Source organism: Dendrobates tinctorius, unplaced genomic scaffold (genome assembly GCF_039654945.1).
Source record: "Dendrobates tinctorius isolate UK_male_01 unplaced genomic scaffold, ASM3965494v1 ptg000003l, whole genome shotgun sequence".
Lineage (NCBI taxonomy): Eukaryota > Metazoa > Chordata > Amphibia > Anura > Dendrobatidae > Dendrobates > Dendrobates tinctorius.
In genome coordinates this window covers 30,537,697-30,554,674 of record NW_027361671.1, presented here as the reverse complement: position 1 = coordinate 30,554,674, position 16,978 = coordinate 30,537,697, and the positions used below count along the sequence as shown (strand labels likewise).

The 16,978-nt window shown below is 41.5% G+C and overlaps 1 protein-coding gene across 1 annotated transcript in view; it reads right to left on the bottom strand.

The window, feature by feature from the left end:
• LOC141048316 (uncharacterized) overlaps positions 1 to 16,978 on the bottom strand; it is a 198,499-nt gene that overhangs the window by 42,620 nt on the left and 138,901 nt on the right. The window contains exon 9 of the mRNA XM_073543818.1: positions 5,802 to 6,032. Within this exon, the coding sequence (XP_073399919.1) occupies positions 5,802 to 6,032 (231 nt within the window). The remainder of the gene's footprint in view (positions 1 to 5,801; positions 6,033 to 16,978) is intronic.

Here is a 16,978-nt window from a genome sequence, read left to right as displayed (position 1 = left end):
AACCCTGGCAGCGGCTTATCTAGCATTATAACAAAAGGATCAGATGCTTGAAATCAAACTATGCGATCCTCGTTCCACAATATCATATGGCAGAAAGGATCGGGAGGTCCACATGTTAGAGCAGGGGTCCCAACCTATAGATCGGGAGTCACATGTGGCTCGCCGACCCATGAATTGTAGCAAGAATTGTGACATGTTCGAGTCCCCACAGCTGCATGTTTCGCGGCAGTTAGACACAAATAGCGAGCACTTGTGCTCTTCACTAGTTGGTACCCATCAACCCCATAAGATAATATGGTTAGTCTGGCTCTGCCAAAGTGTCCTTTTGAGAGGAAAAATAGACCCAGAAAAAACACTATGGCCCAGACTCATCAAGACCAGCATTGCACACGCCAGTCTTGATGAGGGTGCATGCCTCTTAATGACTCAGGCATATCTAAATAGCGGTGTGCGAATCTTACTCTGATCATTGACTGGTGTAAGATTACTGGTGTACAGTATGTCACAGCTCATCATGAATTTATTGAGCTACGGCATCACGTCCCAGTACCACCCATGCTCCGCTCATCTTGGCAGTGCTGGATGAAATTGTTGTGAAAGTATTTAAAGTCACAACATTTTTTTACATTTTTGAGTTGCAAAATAATTTAGCATTTATTAAAAAGTGTTTTACACCAAATTTCTGGGTCAGTAGCATCACCACTACACATACAGACCACCTCTCATCAACTCTTGTAATGGGATCCCAGAGCAGCCTGCTAAAAGTCCCCGTCACTGCTAAACGGCCCTTCTGTAAAGCTCAGCCAAGGACTGAACTACAAGGTATACTACGAATGGTATAAGAGATGTTATGATCGGCAGGGTCAAGTCTCGTGTGAGAACTAATATAAAAAAAAAAAGGTTTAAAACAATAAAAAATATACAAAATTAATTATACAGTAAACATGTGAAAAAGAAAAAAAAAAAACTTGAAATGCCATAGCCATAAATGCATTTTTTGGCTGCCACATCAGCCTGAAGCAAAAAAAAGATGAAAACATCTGCACTAAAAATGTATAGATAGAGGCCTTTTCCTTTATTACCCAACATAATACTTATTGAAGTAGCAATTTTACACGAAATTTTACATATTGTATGTTTTCTGCTCCTGCCCTTTACGGGAACCTGTCATCAACAAAAACGCTATTAACCTGCATATATACAGTGGGGGAAATAAATATTTGATCCCTTGCTGATTTTGTAAGTTTGCCCACTGATAAAGACATGAACAGTCTATAATTTTAAGGGTAGGTTCATTTTAACATTGAGAGATAGAATATCAAAGATAAAATCCAGAGAATCACATTGGATAAATTATATAAATTTATGTGCATTTTGCAGTGAGAAATAAGTATTTCATCCCCTACCACCCTTGAAGAGTTTTGGCTCCTACAGACCAGTTAGACATTCCTAATCAACTCGTTACCTGCATTAAAGACAGCTGTCTTACATAGTCACCTTTATAAAAGACTCCTGTCCACAGACTTAATCAGTCAGACTCTAACTGTCATGATCCCAGTGCAGGTTTTTGAGCTGCACGTCAGGGGTTAATGTCTTGAGCTCAGTGCAGGTTTTGACCTGCACACCTGGGGTTAATGATTGTGGCCTCTCTTTGGTTCTGGGAGAGCTTCTTAAACCCCTGGGAAGCTCCAATCCCTGTCAGTTATACTTTTGCCTTTGGCCAAGTGTGGTGACCTCCGTGTGCCTGTTTGTTGTTATAGCTTGTTTATATGGTTCTGAGCCGGTTCTGTTCCCCGTTGTGAGTTTGCCTGTTGATTCTGTACTGCGCTACCCTCTATGTGTATGACTCGTTGCCTGTTATCTGGCTACTCTCTACTCGCCCCTCTTGTACCTCAGCTATCTCTGTGTATGACTCATTGGCTACGTCCTGACTATCCTCCTCCCTGTCTATGCCCCTTGGTAGCTTTGTCTCGCAGTTACCCTGCTAGGAGTTCTCTTGCAGCTCCTAGCTCTCTGGAGTTTAGGCCACGCCCCCAGCAGTCACGTTCTTCAGGTCCTGCTGTTCTGAAGTATGCACCTATTCGGCTGCTGCCTGCTCCACAGGTATCTTTGAACACAGTTCGCTTTACTCAGGACACGCGCACTGGCTCAGTGAGCAAGCTTAGTGCGTTGTTTCTGACACTAACCTCTACAACATGGGCAAGACTAAAGAGCTTTCTAAGGATGTCAGGGACAAGATCATACACCTGCACAAAGCTGGATTGGGCTACAAAACCATAAGTAAGACGCTGGGTGAGAAGGAGACAACTGTTGGTGCAATAGTAAGAAAATGGAAGAAATACAAAATGACTGTCAATCGACATCAATCTGGGGCACCATGCAAAATCTCACTTCGTGGGTTATCCTTGATCATGAGGAAGGTGAGATCAGCCTAAAACTACACAGGGGGAACTTGTTAATGATCTCAAGGCAGCTGGGACAACAGTCACCAAGAAAACCATTGGTAACACATAAAGGTTTAAAATCCTGCAGTGCCCGCAGGTCCCCCTGCTCAAAAAGGCACATGTGCAGGCCCGTCTGAAGTTTGCCAATGAACACCTGGATCATTCTGTGAGTGATTGGGAGAAGGTACTGTGGTCACATGTTATATTAGTCTTTTTTGCTTTGCTGCCAGTTCACACCCGAATGCTGATATAGTGGGGGAGAGGTCGTGAGACCTCAGTGTTTTTTGTACATCAGACGTGTTGGATTTTTTAGGGTTTTTGCGTGATTGCAGACAGTGTCTTTCCTTTCCTATCTTATCTAGACAGTGTGGGCCCCATCATTTGCTCTGTCTATTTTCTGCCTGTGTTTGTGCCTCATCTTGAATCACCGACAATATATGTTTGAGGGCTATCTATTTCTTTGGGGTTCTACTCCGGGGCAGTTTAGATTTCACCTTTCTTGCTTTAAGCTTAGTTAGTTCTCCAGCTGTGCCGAGGCGTCTAGGGCATCATAGGTACGCCCCACGGCTACTGTTAGTTGTGTTGTTAGGATTAGGGGTCTGCAATCCGCTGAGTTACCAACCTTTCTGGTTTCCTGGTGGCCTAGCCTATTCCTGCTATCCTCCTCGATGACCTATTCATAACACCGTCCCCACTGTCAAGCATGGAGGTGGAATCTTTATGTTTTGGGGGTGTTTCTCTGCTAAAAGCACAGGACTACTTCACCGCGTCAATGGGAGAATGGATGGAGCCATGTTCCGTAAATCCTCCTTCCCTTCGCCAGGATATTAAAAATGGGTCGTGGCTGGGTCTTCTAGCAAGACAATGATCCAAAACATACAGCCAAGGCAACAAAGGAATGGCTCAAAAAGAGGTACGTTAAGGTCATGGAGAGGCCTAGCCAGTCTCCAGACGTTAATCCCATGGAAAACTTATGGAGGGAGTTAAAGCTCCGAGTTGCCAAGCGACAGCCTCAAAATCTTAATGATTTAGAGATGATCTGCATAGATGAGTGGACCAAAATTCCTCCTGACATGTGCGCAAACCTCATCATCAACCGCAAAAAACTTCAGAATGTTGTGCTTGCCAACAAGGGTTTTTCCACCAAGTATTAAATCTTGTTTGCCAGAGGGATCAAATACTTATTTCACACTGCAAAATGCAAAAAAAAAATGTATATAACTTACAAAATGTGATTTTCTGGATTTTATTTTTGATATTTTATCTCTTAATCTTAAAATTAACCTACCCTTAAAATTATAGACTGTTCATGTCTTTGTCAGTGGGCAAACTTACAAAATCAGCAAGGGACCAAATACTTATTTCCCCCACTGTATTTAAATATTTTTATTCCATTATAGTCTGACTAAATTTACAGGTATATTAGTAAATTCCCAGACACCATTATCAAAGGACTAAACAAGATTTGCAACTTAAAATTCATACAGAATACATAAAAATGCACAGATAAACACACACATACTTCAAAAAAATTATTTTTTTTCAAAGTACAAAGCAAACCAAGATCCCTCCTGTATTATGACTCAAGTTCAAAAAGAGCGTGAAAATTAGCTTTGAGCTAAAGAACCGGTGAAATTAAATGGGAAAAGATTCCCTACAGAATGTATTAATTTATTATGTTGCTTTATGTGCTGTAAAGATGCACAAACGTTTCTTAACTGCAGCAGATACCTGCGGGGAAATTTTAATGAAATCTGTCAGTTTAAAAGTTTGAAAACCGCAGGAAAAATAAATAAATAAATGTGTGTTTATATAGAGAAGAAAAAGAAAGGACATCAACGGCCATAACATGGAGAAGCCTAATGCTAAAAGTCTGCAGCAAAATGTTAAATATTTCATGTGTCCCTTTGTCCAATGTACATTAACCCCTTACTGACATGTGACATGCTTGTACGTCACATTTGTGGGGTGAATGTATGACGAGGGCTACTGCCACTCTCAGGATTTGAGAAAACTCCGATCCCAGCAATTTAACCAGTTAGATACCACAGTCAGACCGCAAAATTTTACCAACTAGACAAAGGAAGGACGACACCTCTGTCACCCCCATGCAATCCAACACAACCTTCCGGGTTGATGTGACAGCCAGAGGCGTAGAAAAGGCACCCTATGTTGCCATCTTAGTACTTCTATTAATGTCTTGGCGCAGGGGTGTGTCCTAACAGGGAGCTAACAATTGTCAAAATTAGGAACAGGGCTTGGTTCATCTTTTTTCCCCATGCAACTGCTAATTTGTATACAGTTATGAGAAAAACTAAGTACATCCTCTTTGAATTATATGATTTTACTTATCAAGGTATGACCAGAAAAATCTGGTCCTTGGAAGGTATTCCGTTTTGAGGAATCCCCCTGTCCCCAGCAGTTTGCTTTTAAAACAATCTGCAGCACAGAAGTCATTTTGACAGCTCTGCAGCCAATCAGTAAGCTCAGTGGCTCTGAGCGGCTTGTGCCGTTTATTACGGGCATAGATGTTGAGCTCACCGATTGGTTGAAGCGCTGTCAATGTGATTCAGTGCTGCAGACAATAATAGATACAAGGAGCAGTAGTGAAAACTCAGCGCTGGACCAGGGTAGGGTGAGTAAAGGATAGATTCTTTTTTTCTTTTTTAATAAACTGTACTTGGGGACACTGAGTTTCCACAGAGGGCAAACCCCTTTAAATTTAGGTAAATGCAACCTAAGATGAACAACAAAACAAGACAAATTACACTGTGTTTTTTCCAACCTACTACTGTAATTTGGAATAGTGAGAGGCACATAATGGCTGATTAAATCAGCTGTCCAGTGCGGAGAAAGATGCGGGCTCAGTGTGTGAGCCTGCATCAAAGGCAGAGACACAACATATGAAATAAATATACGTCATATGTCGTGAAGGGGGTTAATGGTACAAAAGTCACCCTATGCAAGCCTGGGTGCATTTGGATTGTAATTTGAAAAAAATACTGCCAAAAAAAACATAAAAAAAAACATTTTACACAAAAAAGACTGATGCACAGATTTTTGAAGAAATAGCGTGAATAGAGGCACATACCATTTATGAGCCCTCCCCCATTTCATGTCGTTGCAGTCCGAGTCACTTCAGGGAGACCCAAAGCTTTTTCACGAATACATAGTATATAACATAGTTTATTTAAAAAATCTCTTAACGTATTCCAATATATCATTCCAATTCAATGTGTTTATAACAGAAAAAAAGTCAAACAAAAAAGTATACAGGACAATAATAAAAAAAAATGCAAAGTAGACAGAAATGTTTACATGACTTACAGCAAAGAAAGACAATAGGTATTCACTCACCCAAGGTGCAGATGGTACAATGAGGGTCATTGTGAGCAAATCTCTGCAGCATTCCTCCAAGGACTGAGAACATCGAGTCAAATGATTTATTAACCGGGAATACGTAACTGTAGGAAGCATGTGATGTGCCGATTGTGACGGGTCTGTTCCTGGGGCTAAAACAATGCTCAGTGTCTGTCTTGCAGCATGCAGGTGTCTGAACAAGGTGCTAAGTTTTCCTTCAAGCGCACTCTGTTTTAGGAAAAAAGAAAATCAATCAAGTCAAACAATATCATGAAACACCCAATACTTCATCCTATTGACCTATGGGGAATTCTCCATCACATATTTTGTGTACGTGAGCAGAAACTCAGCTTGTTACATATTACAGGGGTAGAATGTAAAAAACATATATATATATATATATATATATATATATATATATATATATATATATATATATATATATAAAAGCTCATAAAAATGGAGTAATAAAACGGTACACATATTTGGTATCACCAACTGTCACACTAGTAAACCCCTGTAGTGTACACTGTAAAAAAATTAAGTAAAATACAAGGTAAAAAACATACTTTTTTATCATACCTCTGAACAAAAAGTGGAATAAAACACGTAGTATGGAAACAAAAATGATTTTGCTGAAAACGTCATATTGTCCAGCAAAAAACAAGACGCTATACAGGTCCATCAGCGGAGAAATAAAAAAGTTACAGTTCTCACAATATAGAGATGCACACGTACCGTAATTCTCTTTTCTATAAAATAGTTTTCATTGTGTAAAAGCAGCAAAACATAAAAAAATTATATAAATGTGGTATCGTTGTAATCGTACTGATCCTAGGAATAAAGATACTTTATCATTTTTACGTCAAAATTCCTGAATTGCTGGCTTTTGATCATTCTGTTTCCCAAAAAAAGGAATAAAAAGCGATCAAAAAACATTATGTGCTCGAATAAGGTACCAATAAAAATGTCAGCTCATCCCGCAAAAAACAAGCCATCACATGACTAATTTGGCAGAAATGTAGAAAAATTATAGCTTTCAAAATATGCGAAGCAATAAAAAGCGGTTATTAGCATGTGATAGCAGCCAAGCGTAAAAAAAATATATATAAATCTGGTATAGCTGTAATCGCACCGACCTGAAGAATTAAGTTGTCTACTCACGTATACTGCATGAGGAACGGCGGAAAAAGGAAACCATCTCTTCACCTGCTGTTTGCTCATTCAGGCTCCCAAAGATCACACTAAGGGCTCGCTCGCACAATAAACATCGCATAGCACTTGGACCAGTGTTAGTCTATGGGGCAGCTCAGTCCTGTGATTATTTTCTCATGCCAATTCTGCTTGAGAAAATAATCGCAGCATGGAAAGGGTGCATTAGAGAATCGGACCGCACTCACCCATACAAGGTTATGGGTGAGTGCGAAACATCGGGCTGCACTCAGATGTCATCCGAGAGCAGTGCGAATACCGCAGACGCAGGCAATGGAGGTGATGGAGAAATTACCTTCTCTGTGTCCTCCACACCTGTGCTGCAATTTTCTAATGTGAGAGAATCAAAACACAGCGCACTGACACTCGCCTCAAACTCTGACAGAGTTTGAGCCGAGCGACATTTGCATAATAGGCCCCGATTCATACACTCGTTTGACTCCATCCTAAGACTCGGCTCACAATTATCTTGCACTGAATGCTTACACCTGGTTTCTGTGCAAATCTCTCAAATACATGATTCAAATGGAACCCCCGGTGGAAGATTCCCTATAATGAGGCAGATAGAGGCACTGTGGACGCCGTCTGACATGTGATTTAGTGGTGTCCATATATTTAAGCGTTCATAAAATAGCGGACCACCAGTTTTGTGCACCTCTCAAAAGAAGGAAAAGGATGAACAGAGGTCAAATGGAGTCCAGAGTAACTCTGCTGCCTCATTACAGTGAATGGATCCCTCAGGGGTTTCATCTGAATCATGTCATTCTGAGATCAAGGCCATGTTCACATGTTCAGTATTTGGTTAGTGTTTTACATCAGTATTTGTATGCTAACGTCAGGAGTGGAATAATCAAAGGAAAAGTATAATAGAAACACGTGCATCATACTAAACGTGGCCTTAGGTCTCTTTCACACATCCGGATTTCGCCGTCAGGCGCAATCGGGCATGTGTGTAAAGAAACGGATCCGTTTTTTTTTTCAGCCGGATCCGTTTTTTTGTCATTGAATAGCACACGTGTCGGATCGCGCCGCATGTGCTTCCGTTTGTTCCAGTTTTTACCGGATCCGGCTGAAATCTGCTGTCCAGCGGCCAGACAGAACGCGTGCTGCAACGTTGTTTTGTCCGGCGAAAAAAGCCGGACATGCACGCCTGCGGCACTTCCGGTTCTGTGGGCCAATGAAAGGCAATGGTAACGCCCGGCAGCCGGATCAGGCTTTTACCTGATCCGGCCACCGCTTGCAGTTTTCCTCCTCTGCGCATGCCCGGATATCTCTCTTACTCTCTCTCGAAAAGTGGTCTTCCCCGTACTGCGGTGACTGCCGAGTCCGCCGTAAGTTGCGCCGCAGCTACTTCTGCTGCCTCCGCTTCCGGCCGTCCGGCTTTTCGCCGCACACCGCCGGAATCTCCCGGACGGATGTGTGAAAGTAGCCTTAGATGGAAACCTTGATGTAAGTGCTCAGCACAGAGCACAGGATAAACGTGATCCGAAATGTTAAGTAAAATGTTCTCAACAAAAGCTTCAACTCAATCCACAAAAAAAGCAAGTCCCCACTCAGGTCGGTCATCTGTTAACAGAAATATAAAGGGCTTCCACATTACTAGTAGCCCAAAGGCTCTGGAAAGTGTCATGGTTTCTCACCCAGCAAAACAAATTCAGGGAATTTTGCACTCCCAAATCCAAATATACATCTCCCTTCTAATCCCCACAGTATGCCCAACCCATATTTAGGGTCCACATGTTTGGCATTTCTGTAGCTATGGGATCCCGCCTAAGTTACAGGGTCCATGTCTCCGGAAGCACGAGCTGGGCACAATGTATAGGATACAATGGCAAATTTGTAATTATCACCAAGCAACAACAACTACTGCTTGTTTCTTGAAAAAACACTGTCAAAATCGTCAGTGCACATGTAGATAAATTCCCAGAGAGTTGTAATTTCAAAAATGGGTTCACGTGAGGGGAGATTCTGCTATTTTGGCACTTAGGGTCTCTGTATGTGGAGTCCACAAACTATTCTACGATAATTTGTTCTCCAAGAGGGAAATAGTGCTCTGTCCCTCCCGCGTCTCGCTGTGTGGCTAAGCAGTACTGTACAGCCACATATGAGGTACTGCCATGTTCAGCAGAAATTGTAACAAATTAAGTTGCTAGTTTTACTCATTTACCCATGATAAAATGTAAAATCTGGGGCTAAACCAACATTTGTGTGGTAAAAATGTAATCGTTTTTTTCTTCACTGCCCAATGGTATAAAATTCTGTGACACACCTGTGGTGTCAATATAATCACTGTACCCCAATATTAATTGAGAGGTGTAGTTTGTAAAATGGGAGCACTTATGTGGGGTTCTGCTGTTCTGGCACCTCAGGGACTTTCCCAGTGGGTCATGGCACCCGCAAACTCTAACAGCCAATTCTTCAAAATCTCAGAACCTTCCCTTCTGAGCTTTTAACTGTGCCTAAAAAGTAGTTCCCAATTACATGTACAGTATTGCATTGGTGCTCTTCAGAGAAATTGCAGAACAAACTGTTAGGTCCATTTTTATCTATTAGTCCTTATAAAAATTAAAAACTTTGGTTAAAAAAAACATTTCAGTAGCAAAAATGTAGTTTTTCTTTCTTCATCTCCCAATGATAAAAGAAAATCTGTGAGGTACACATGGTGTCAATAAGCTCACTGAACTACAAGATAAATTCATTGAGAGGTGTAGTTTGTAAAATGGGGTCACTTATGGGGGGCTTCTTCTGTTCTGGCACCTCAGGGTCTCTGCCAATGTGACATGGCACCCTCAAACCATTCCAGCAAAATCTGAACTAAAAATATGGTGCTCCTTCCCATTTGAGCTTTCCACTGTGCCTCAAAAGTACCTTTTGACCACATATGGGGTATTGGCATACTCAGTAGAAATGGCGTGACTCCGTGATGCAGTAAAACAATACTTTCTTTAGCCAATGCAAGTAGTACATGGATGCAGGGGAACATGTGCAGCGGAGGACGTCGATCAATGGGTCCAGGTATGGTAGGAAGTGGATAGGCGGATCCTAATATAGAGACAGTGTCTTCTCCACTACCCCTCTGTAACAACAATTAAAAGCAAGTTTTTTAATTTAAAACTAACAATTAAGAAAATAAAATTTTACCAAAAAAAAAATTTTGTTTTTTCTTTTTGACAAAAAAATTGACATGTCAATCTTATCATTAACCCCTTAACCCCCAAGGGTGGTTTGCACGCTCATGACCGGGCCAATTTTTACAATTCTGACCACTGTCCATTTATGAGGTAATAACTCTGGAACGCTTCCATGGATCCTGGTGATTCTGACATTGTTTTCTCGTGACATATTGTACTTCATGCTAGTGGTAAAATTTCATTCATATAACTTGCGTTTATTTGTGAAAAAAACGGAAATTTGGCCAAAATTTTGAAAATTTCGCAATTTTCCAACTTTGAATTTTTATGCCCTTAAATCACAGAGATACGGCACACAAAAAAACTTAATAAGTAACATTTCCCACATGTTTACTTTACATCAGCACAATTTTGGAACCCCAATTTTTTTTTCTTAGGAAGTTATAAGGGTTAAAAGTTGACCAGCGATTTCTCATTTTTGCAACACCATTTTATTTTTACGGACCACATCACATTTGAAGCCACTTTGAGGGTTCTATATGATAGAAAATACCCAAAAGTGACACCATTCTAAAAACTGCACCCCTTACGGTGCTCAAAACCACATTCAAGAAGTTTGTTAACTCTTCAGGTGCTTCACAGGAATTTTTTGAATATTTAAAAAAAAAAAAATGAACATTTAACTTTTTTTCACAAAAAAAATACTTCAGGTTCAATTTTTTTTTACCAAGGGTAACAGGAGAAGTTGGACTGCAACAGTTATTGTGCAGTTTGTCCTGAGTACGCGGATACCTGATATGTGGGGGGGAACCACTGTTTCGGCGCATGGCAGAGCTCAGAAGGGAAGGAGCGCCGATTGACTTTTTCAATGCAAAATTGGCTAGAATTCAGATCGGACGCCATGTCACGTTTGGAGAGCCTCTGATGTACCTAAACAGTGGAAACCACCCACAAGTGACCCCATTTTGGAAACTAGACCCCCCAAGGAACTTATCTAGATATGTGGTGACAACTTTGAACCAACAAGGGCTTCACAGAAGCTTATAACGTACATTGTACAATTAAAAAAATCATATTTTTCCACAAAAATGATCTTTTCACTCCCAAGTTTTATTTTCCCAAGGGTAACAGGACCCTTAAAGTTATTGTGCAATTTGTCCTGAGTACGCTGATACCCCATATGTGGGTGTAAACGACTATTTGGGCGCATGGCAGAGCTCAGAAGGGAAGCAGCGCCATTTGACTTTTTTGGCTGGAATTGAGATCGGACACCATGTCGCGATTGGAAAACCCCTGATGTACCTAAACAGTGGAAACCCCCCACAAATTACACCATTTTGGAAACTAGACCCCCCCAAGGAACTTATCTAGATGTGTGGTGAGCACTTTGAACCCCCAGTGCTTCACAGAAGTTTATAACGCCCGGGCGTGAAAATAAAAAAATCGTATTTTTTCCACAAACATGATCTTTTAGTCACCAATTTTTTTATTTTCCCAAGGGTACCAGGAGAAATTGGACCCCAAAAGTTGTTGTCCAATTTGTCCTGAGTACACTGATACCCCATAAGTGGGAGAAAACTACTGTATGGGCACACGTCAGGGCTCGGAAGGGAAGTAGTGACGTTTTGGAATGCAGACTTTGATGGAATGCTCTGCGGGTGTCATGTTGCTTTTGGAGAGCCCCTGATGTACCTAAACAGTGGAAACCCCCCACAAGTGGCCCCATTTTGGAAACTAGACCCCTCACGGAACTTATCTAGATGTGTGGTGAGCACTTTGAACCCCCCAGTGCTTCACAGAAGTTTATAACGACCGGGCGTGAAAATAAAAAAATCGTATTTTTTCAACAAACATGATCTTTTAGTCCCCATTTTTTTTATTTTCCCAAGGGTACCAGGAGAAATTGGATCCCAAAAGTTGTTGTCCAATTTGTCCTGTGTACGCTGATACCCCAAATGTGGGAGAAAACTACTGTATGGGCACACGTCGGGGCTCAGAAGGGAAGTAGTGACGTTTTGGAATGCAGACTTTGATGGAATGCTCTGCGGGTGTCATGTTGCCTTTGGAGAGCACCGAATGCACCTAAACAGTGGAAACCCCCCACAAGTGACACCATTTTGGAAACTAGACCCCCTAAGGAACTTATCTAGATGTGTGGTGAGCACTTTGAACCCCCAAGGGCTTTACAGAAGTTTATAATGCCCGGGCATGAAAATAAAAAAATCGTATTTTTTTTCCACAAACATGATCATTTAGTCCCCAATTTTTTTATTTTCCCAAGGGTAACAGGAGAAATTGGACCCCAAAATTTGTTGTCCAATTTGTCCTGAGTACGCTGATACCTCATATGTGGGAGAAAAGTACTGTATGGGCACACGTCGGGGCTCGGAAGGGAATTGGTGACGTTTTGGAATGCAGACTTTGATGGAATGTTCTGCGGGTGTCATGTGCGTTTGGAGAGCCTCTGATGTACCTAAACTATTGAAACTCCACACAAGTGACCCCATTTTGGAAACTAGACCCCCTACGGAACTTATCTAGATGTGTGGTGAGCACTTTGAACCAAATGCTTCACAGAAGTTATTAATGCCCGGGCGTGAAAATAAAAAAATCATTTTTTTCCACAAAAATTATATTTTTGCCCCCAATTTTTATTTTCCTAAGGATAACAGGAGAAATTGGACCCCAAAAGTTGTTTTTCAATTTGTCCTGAGTACGCTGATACCCTATATGTGGGGGTAAAACACTGTTTGGGCGCATGGCAGAGCTTGGAAGGGAAGGAGCACCATTTGACTTTTTTCAACGCAGAATTGGTTGGAATTGAGATCAGACACCATGTTGCATTTGGAGAGCACCTGATGTGCCCAAACAGTGGAAACCCCCCAATTCTAACTCCAACCCTAACCCCAACACACCCCTAACCCTAATCTCAGCCCTAGCCCTAACCGTAATGGGAAAATGGAAATAAATACATTTTTTTTTTTTTTTATTATTTTTCCCTAACTAAGGGGGTGATAACGGGGGGTTTGATTTACTATATATAGCCGGTTTTTATATTTGGCAGCTGTCGCACGCTAAAAGACGCTTTTTATTGTAAAAATAGTTTTAGCATCACCACATATTGAGAGCTATAATTTTTCCATATTTTGACCCACTGAGTCATGTGAGGTCTTATTTTTTGCGGGACGAGTTGACGCTTTTATTGGTATCATGTTCGTGCAACGTGACATCTTTTGATCGCTTTTTATTCCTATTTTTGGGACGCAGAATGAACAAAAACCAGCGTTTCATGAATTTCCTTTTTGGGGGGTGCCTTTACACCGTTCCGCGTGCGGTAAAATTGATAAAGCCCTTTTATTCTTCGGGTCAGTACGGTTACAGCGATACCTCATTTAGGTCGTTTTTTTAATGTTTTGGTGCTTTTATGCAATGAAAACAATTTTATATAAAAAATAATTATTTTTGCATCGCTTTACTCTGCGAGCTATAACTTTTTTTATTTTTTCACTGATGACGCTGTATGGCGGCTCGTTTTTTGCGGGACAAGATGACATTTTCAGCGGTACCATGCATATTTATATGCGTCTTTTTGATCGCGCGTTATTGCACTTTTTGTTTGGCGGTATGATAATAAATCATTATTTTTTGCTTCGTTTTTTATTTTTATTTTTTAAGGGGTTCACTAAAGGGGTTAACTAATGGGACAGTTTTATAGGGCGGGTCGTTACGGACGCGGCGATACCAAATATGTGTACTTTTATTGTTTTTTTTATTTATTTCCAAAAAATGAATTTATTAGGGAATATTTTTTTTTTCTTTTTTAATTTATTTAGCGATTTTTTTTAAATTATTTTTACACTTTTTTTTTTTTTTTACTTTATTACATTGTCCCAGGTGGGACATCACTGTCCTGTGACAGATAGCTGATCTGTCACATCAGAGATCACTGTGACAGATCAGCGATCTGACGCAGGCACTGCACAAGGCTTCCTCCTTGCCTGCGCTTTGCAGGTATGAGGAAGCCAGCTCCCTGCAGGCCCCCGAAGGTCCCCGTCGCCATCTTGGATTCGGGGACCTGCAGGGATGGAGCCCCCCCGCAGCAGCGCTGCACATTGCGCTGCTGTGGGGGGCTCAGGGAAGCACGGAGGGAGCCCTCTCCCTGCCGATGCTTCCCTTTAACCCCCGGTATACCGCGATCGTATTTGATCGTGGTGTGCAAGGGCGGTCCGTGACCGCCCCTGACACATTGTTCTGGGTGTCAGCTGTGATAATCAGCTGACATCCGGCCGTGATCAGCGGCGCTCACCACGTGGGCGCCGCTGATCGCTGTGACGTACTATCCCGTCCCTGGGAATTAAGTCCCAGGGCACATGGATGGGATAGTACGTCACATGACAGAAAGGGGTTAAAGCCACATGGACCTTGTGCGTTTGTGCATATTTTCCATCTGGCCTCCCTACATAAAAGTAGCTTTTTTAAATCACCACATTGGTCTGGTAAAGTCACCCTTTCCCAGCAAAACAGAGCACCTTCGGGTCTGAATTATGTACATCGCATATATACTCAATTAGACGTTTTGATCCTTTCCCTGTGGAGATGGATTTAAAATGTTCCCTAAACCTTACAAAAAGGGGTCTAATAAGTTTTCCTATATAGAACCTCCTGACCGGGCTGAAAGGGTCATACACAACAAACTGAGTTCTACAAGAAATAAACTGATTAACAAAATGTGATATTCCACCTATAGAGATTGGATTCGTTTTCAAGTGAAAAAGACAAAGTGGCAAGAGCCACATCTGTCATTTCCCTTTACAGAGGAATTTGTTTAACCAGTTATTTAACCGGTTACGGACCAAATTATCCTTCAAATTTTGACACTGCCAAGGAGTAACTAATGATTTTTCCTGAACCACATCTTAGATCCTTATCTGAACTTAGAACATGCCAATTTTTAATTATAGCAGAACGCATCACTTTGTCCAGCGGACCGCATTTAAAGCTAAAGATGAATCTCCTGGATTTTGCACAGCTTTTATTAATGCGAGGTGTCCTAAGTGCTTTGGGACTTGATTCTGTAGCCTTTCTCAGAGCGTCTACAAAAATCTTATGCGCATAACCTCTTGATAAGAACCAACTTTTTAATTCATCTGTTTATTTGTCAAAGCTTATTTCTGTATTATTGACCATCCTCAAACGCAAAAACTGAATACCGTATATACTCGAGTATAAGCCGAGGCATCTACTTTTGCCACGGAAAACTGGGTAAGCTTATTGACTCGAGTATAAGCAGGGTATGCATTGTCCCCTCATTCCTGTACTGGTATGCATGCCTCCCCATCCCTGTCAATGTATGCATGGCTTCCCGTCCATCATTGTATGCATGCCTCCTCCGTCCAGTCCCTGTTTATATAGCACCCGTCTGTCCCTATATGCATGGCTCCCCCCTCCCATCCCGGTATGCATGGCTCCTTATCCCCTATCCCTGTTTGCATGATTCTTATTAAAAAAAAACAAAAAAAACCACATCTTACTCACCCTACCTGAGCGCCCTGGGTGCTGGCACTGCATCTCATTCCGGCCGCTGGCGCCTGCAGCTCTTCCTGCAGAGCGGTCACGTGGCCCCGTTGATTAACATAATGAATATGTGCTCCACCCCTATGGGAGTGTAGAGCAGTGCATATTCATTACCTTAATGAGCGGTGCCATGTGACCACTCTGCAGGAAGATCTACAGGCACCGGTGGCCGGAACGAGATGCAAGTGCCAGCACCCAGGACGCGCAGGTAGGTGAGTATGATGTGTGCTGGAAGCCGGGGGCTGCGGCTGGCACTGTATGCTATACAGCAGCGGCACAGGCTTTAGCCACAGCCACCGGCTCCTGCCTCTGTGACCCGCCGCTCCCCCTCCCCGCCAGCTTTCTGGCACAATGACTCATGTATAAGCTGAGGGGGGTGTTTTGAGCACATAAAAATGATTTTCTATATACTTCTGTGAGGAGTGTTTCATTATTTACTTGAACCCTGACATCCAAGAAATTGAGTTCATGGCCCCCAAAAACAGATGTAAAGAACATTCATGTTGTTGGAATCATTTAGGTAAATAACAATCATTTAGGTAAATAACAGGTTAATAACGTCCTCTTTTGAACCTGACCAAACTACAAAAATGTCATCCATATAACGCGTGTAAGTTTTTATATATTTTAAAAAAAGGATTTTTTTTTAGAAATAACAAAAATCTCTTCTAAAACACCTCGGTACAAATTTGTTAGGACATAAGCAGCTGACATGCACATAGCTGGCCCTGTGTGATGAATATACCATTTCTCTAAAAACTTAAACAAGTTATGGGTGAGGATGAACTCAATAGAATCACAAACAAAGTTGATGTAATCAGAACTTTTATCAGTTTGAAAGAGAATGTTGCGAACCGCTTGAGTAAAAATCGTATGTGGTATTCTCGTAAATAGGTTTTCAACATCGATTGAAGCCGAAGCTAAATCCTCCTGCCATTCTATATCTTCACTACCCTTAAAAATTCTCCAGTATCTTTTAAATATGATAGGACATCTTTTAGGAGGGGTTGCAGGAGTCAGTCAATATACTTAGATAGTGGCTCCGTCAAAGATCCCACTCCCGAAATAATCGGGCGTCCTGGGGGAGATGTAGCAGATTTATGGATTTTTGGTATTTTTGCGGTTTATTGGGGTACTCCGGGAATAACTTTTCAGCTTGTCTCAGGGAAATACGGTATTTAATCCCATAAAGTCAGTTCATGCCTACATTATTCTTACCTTACCAATTTACACTATTTAGTGCTGATGCATAACATA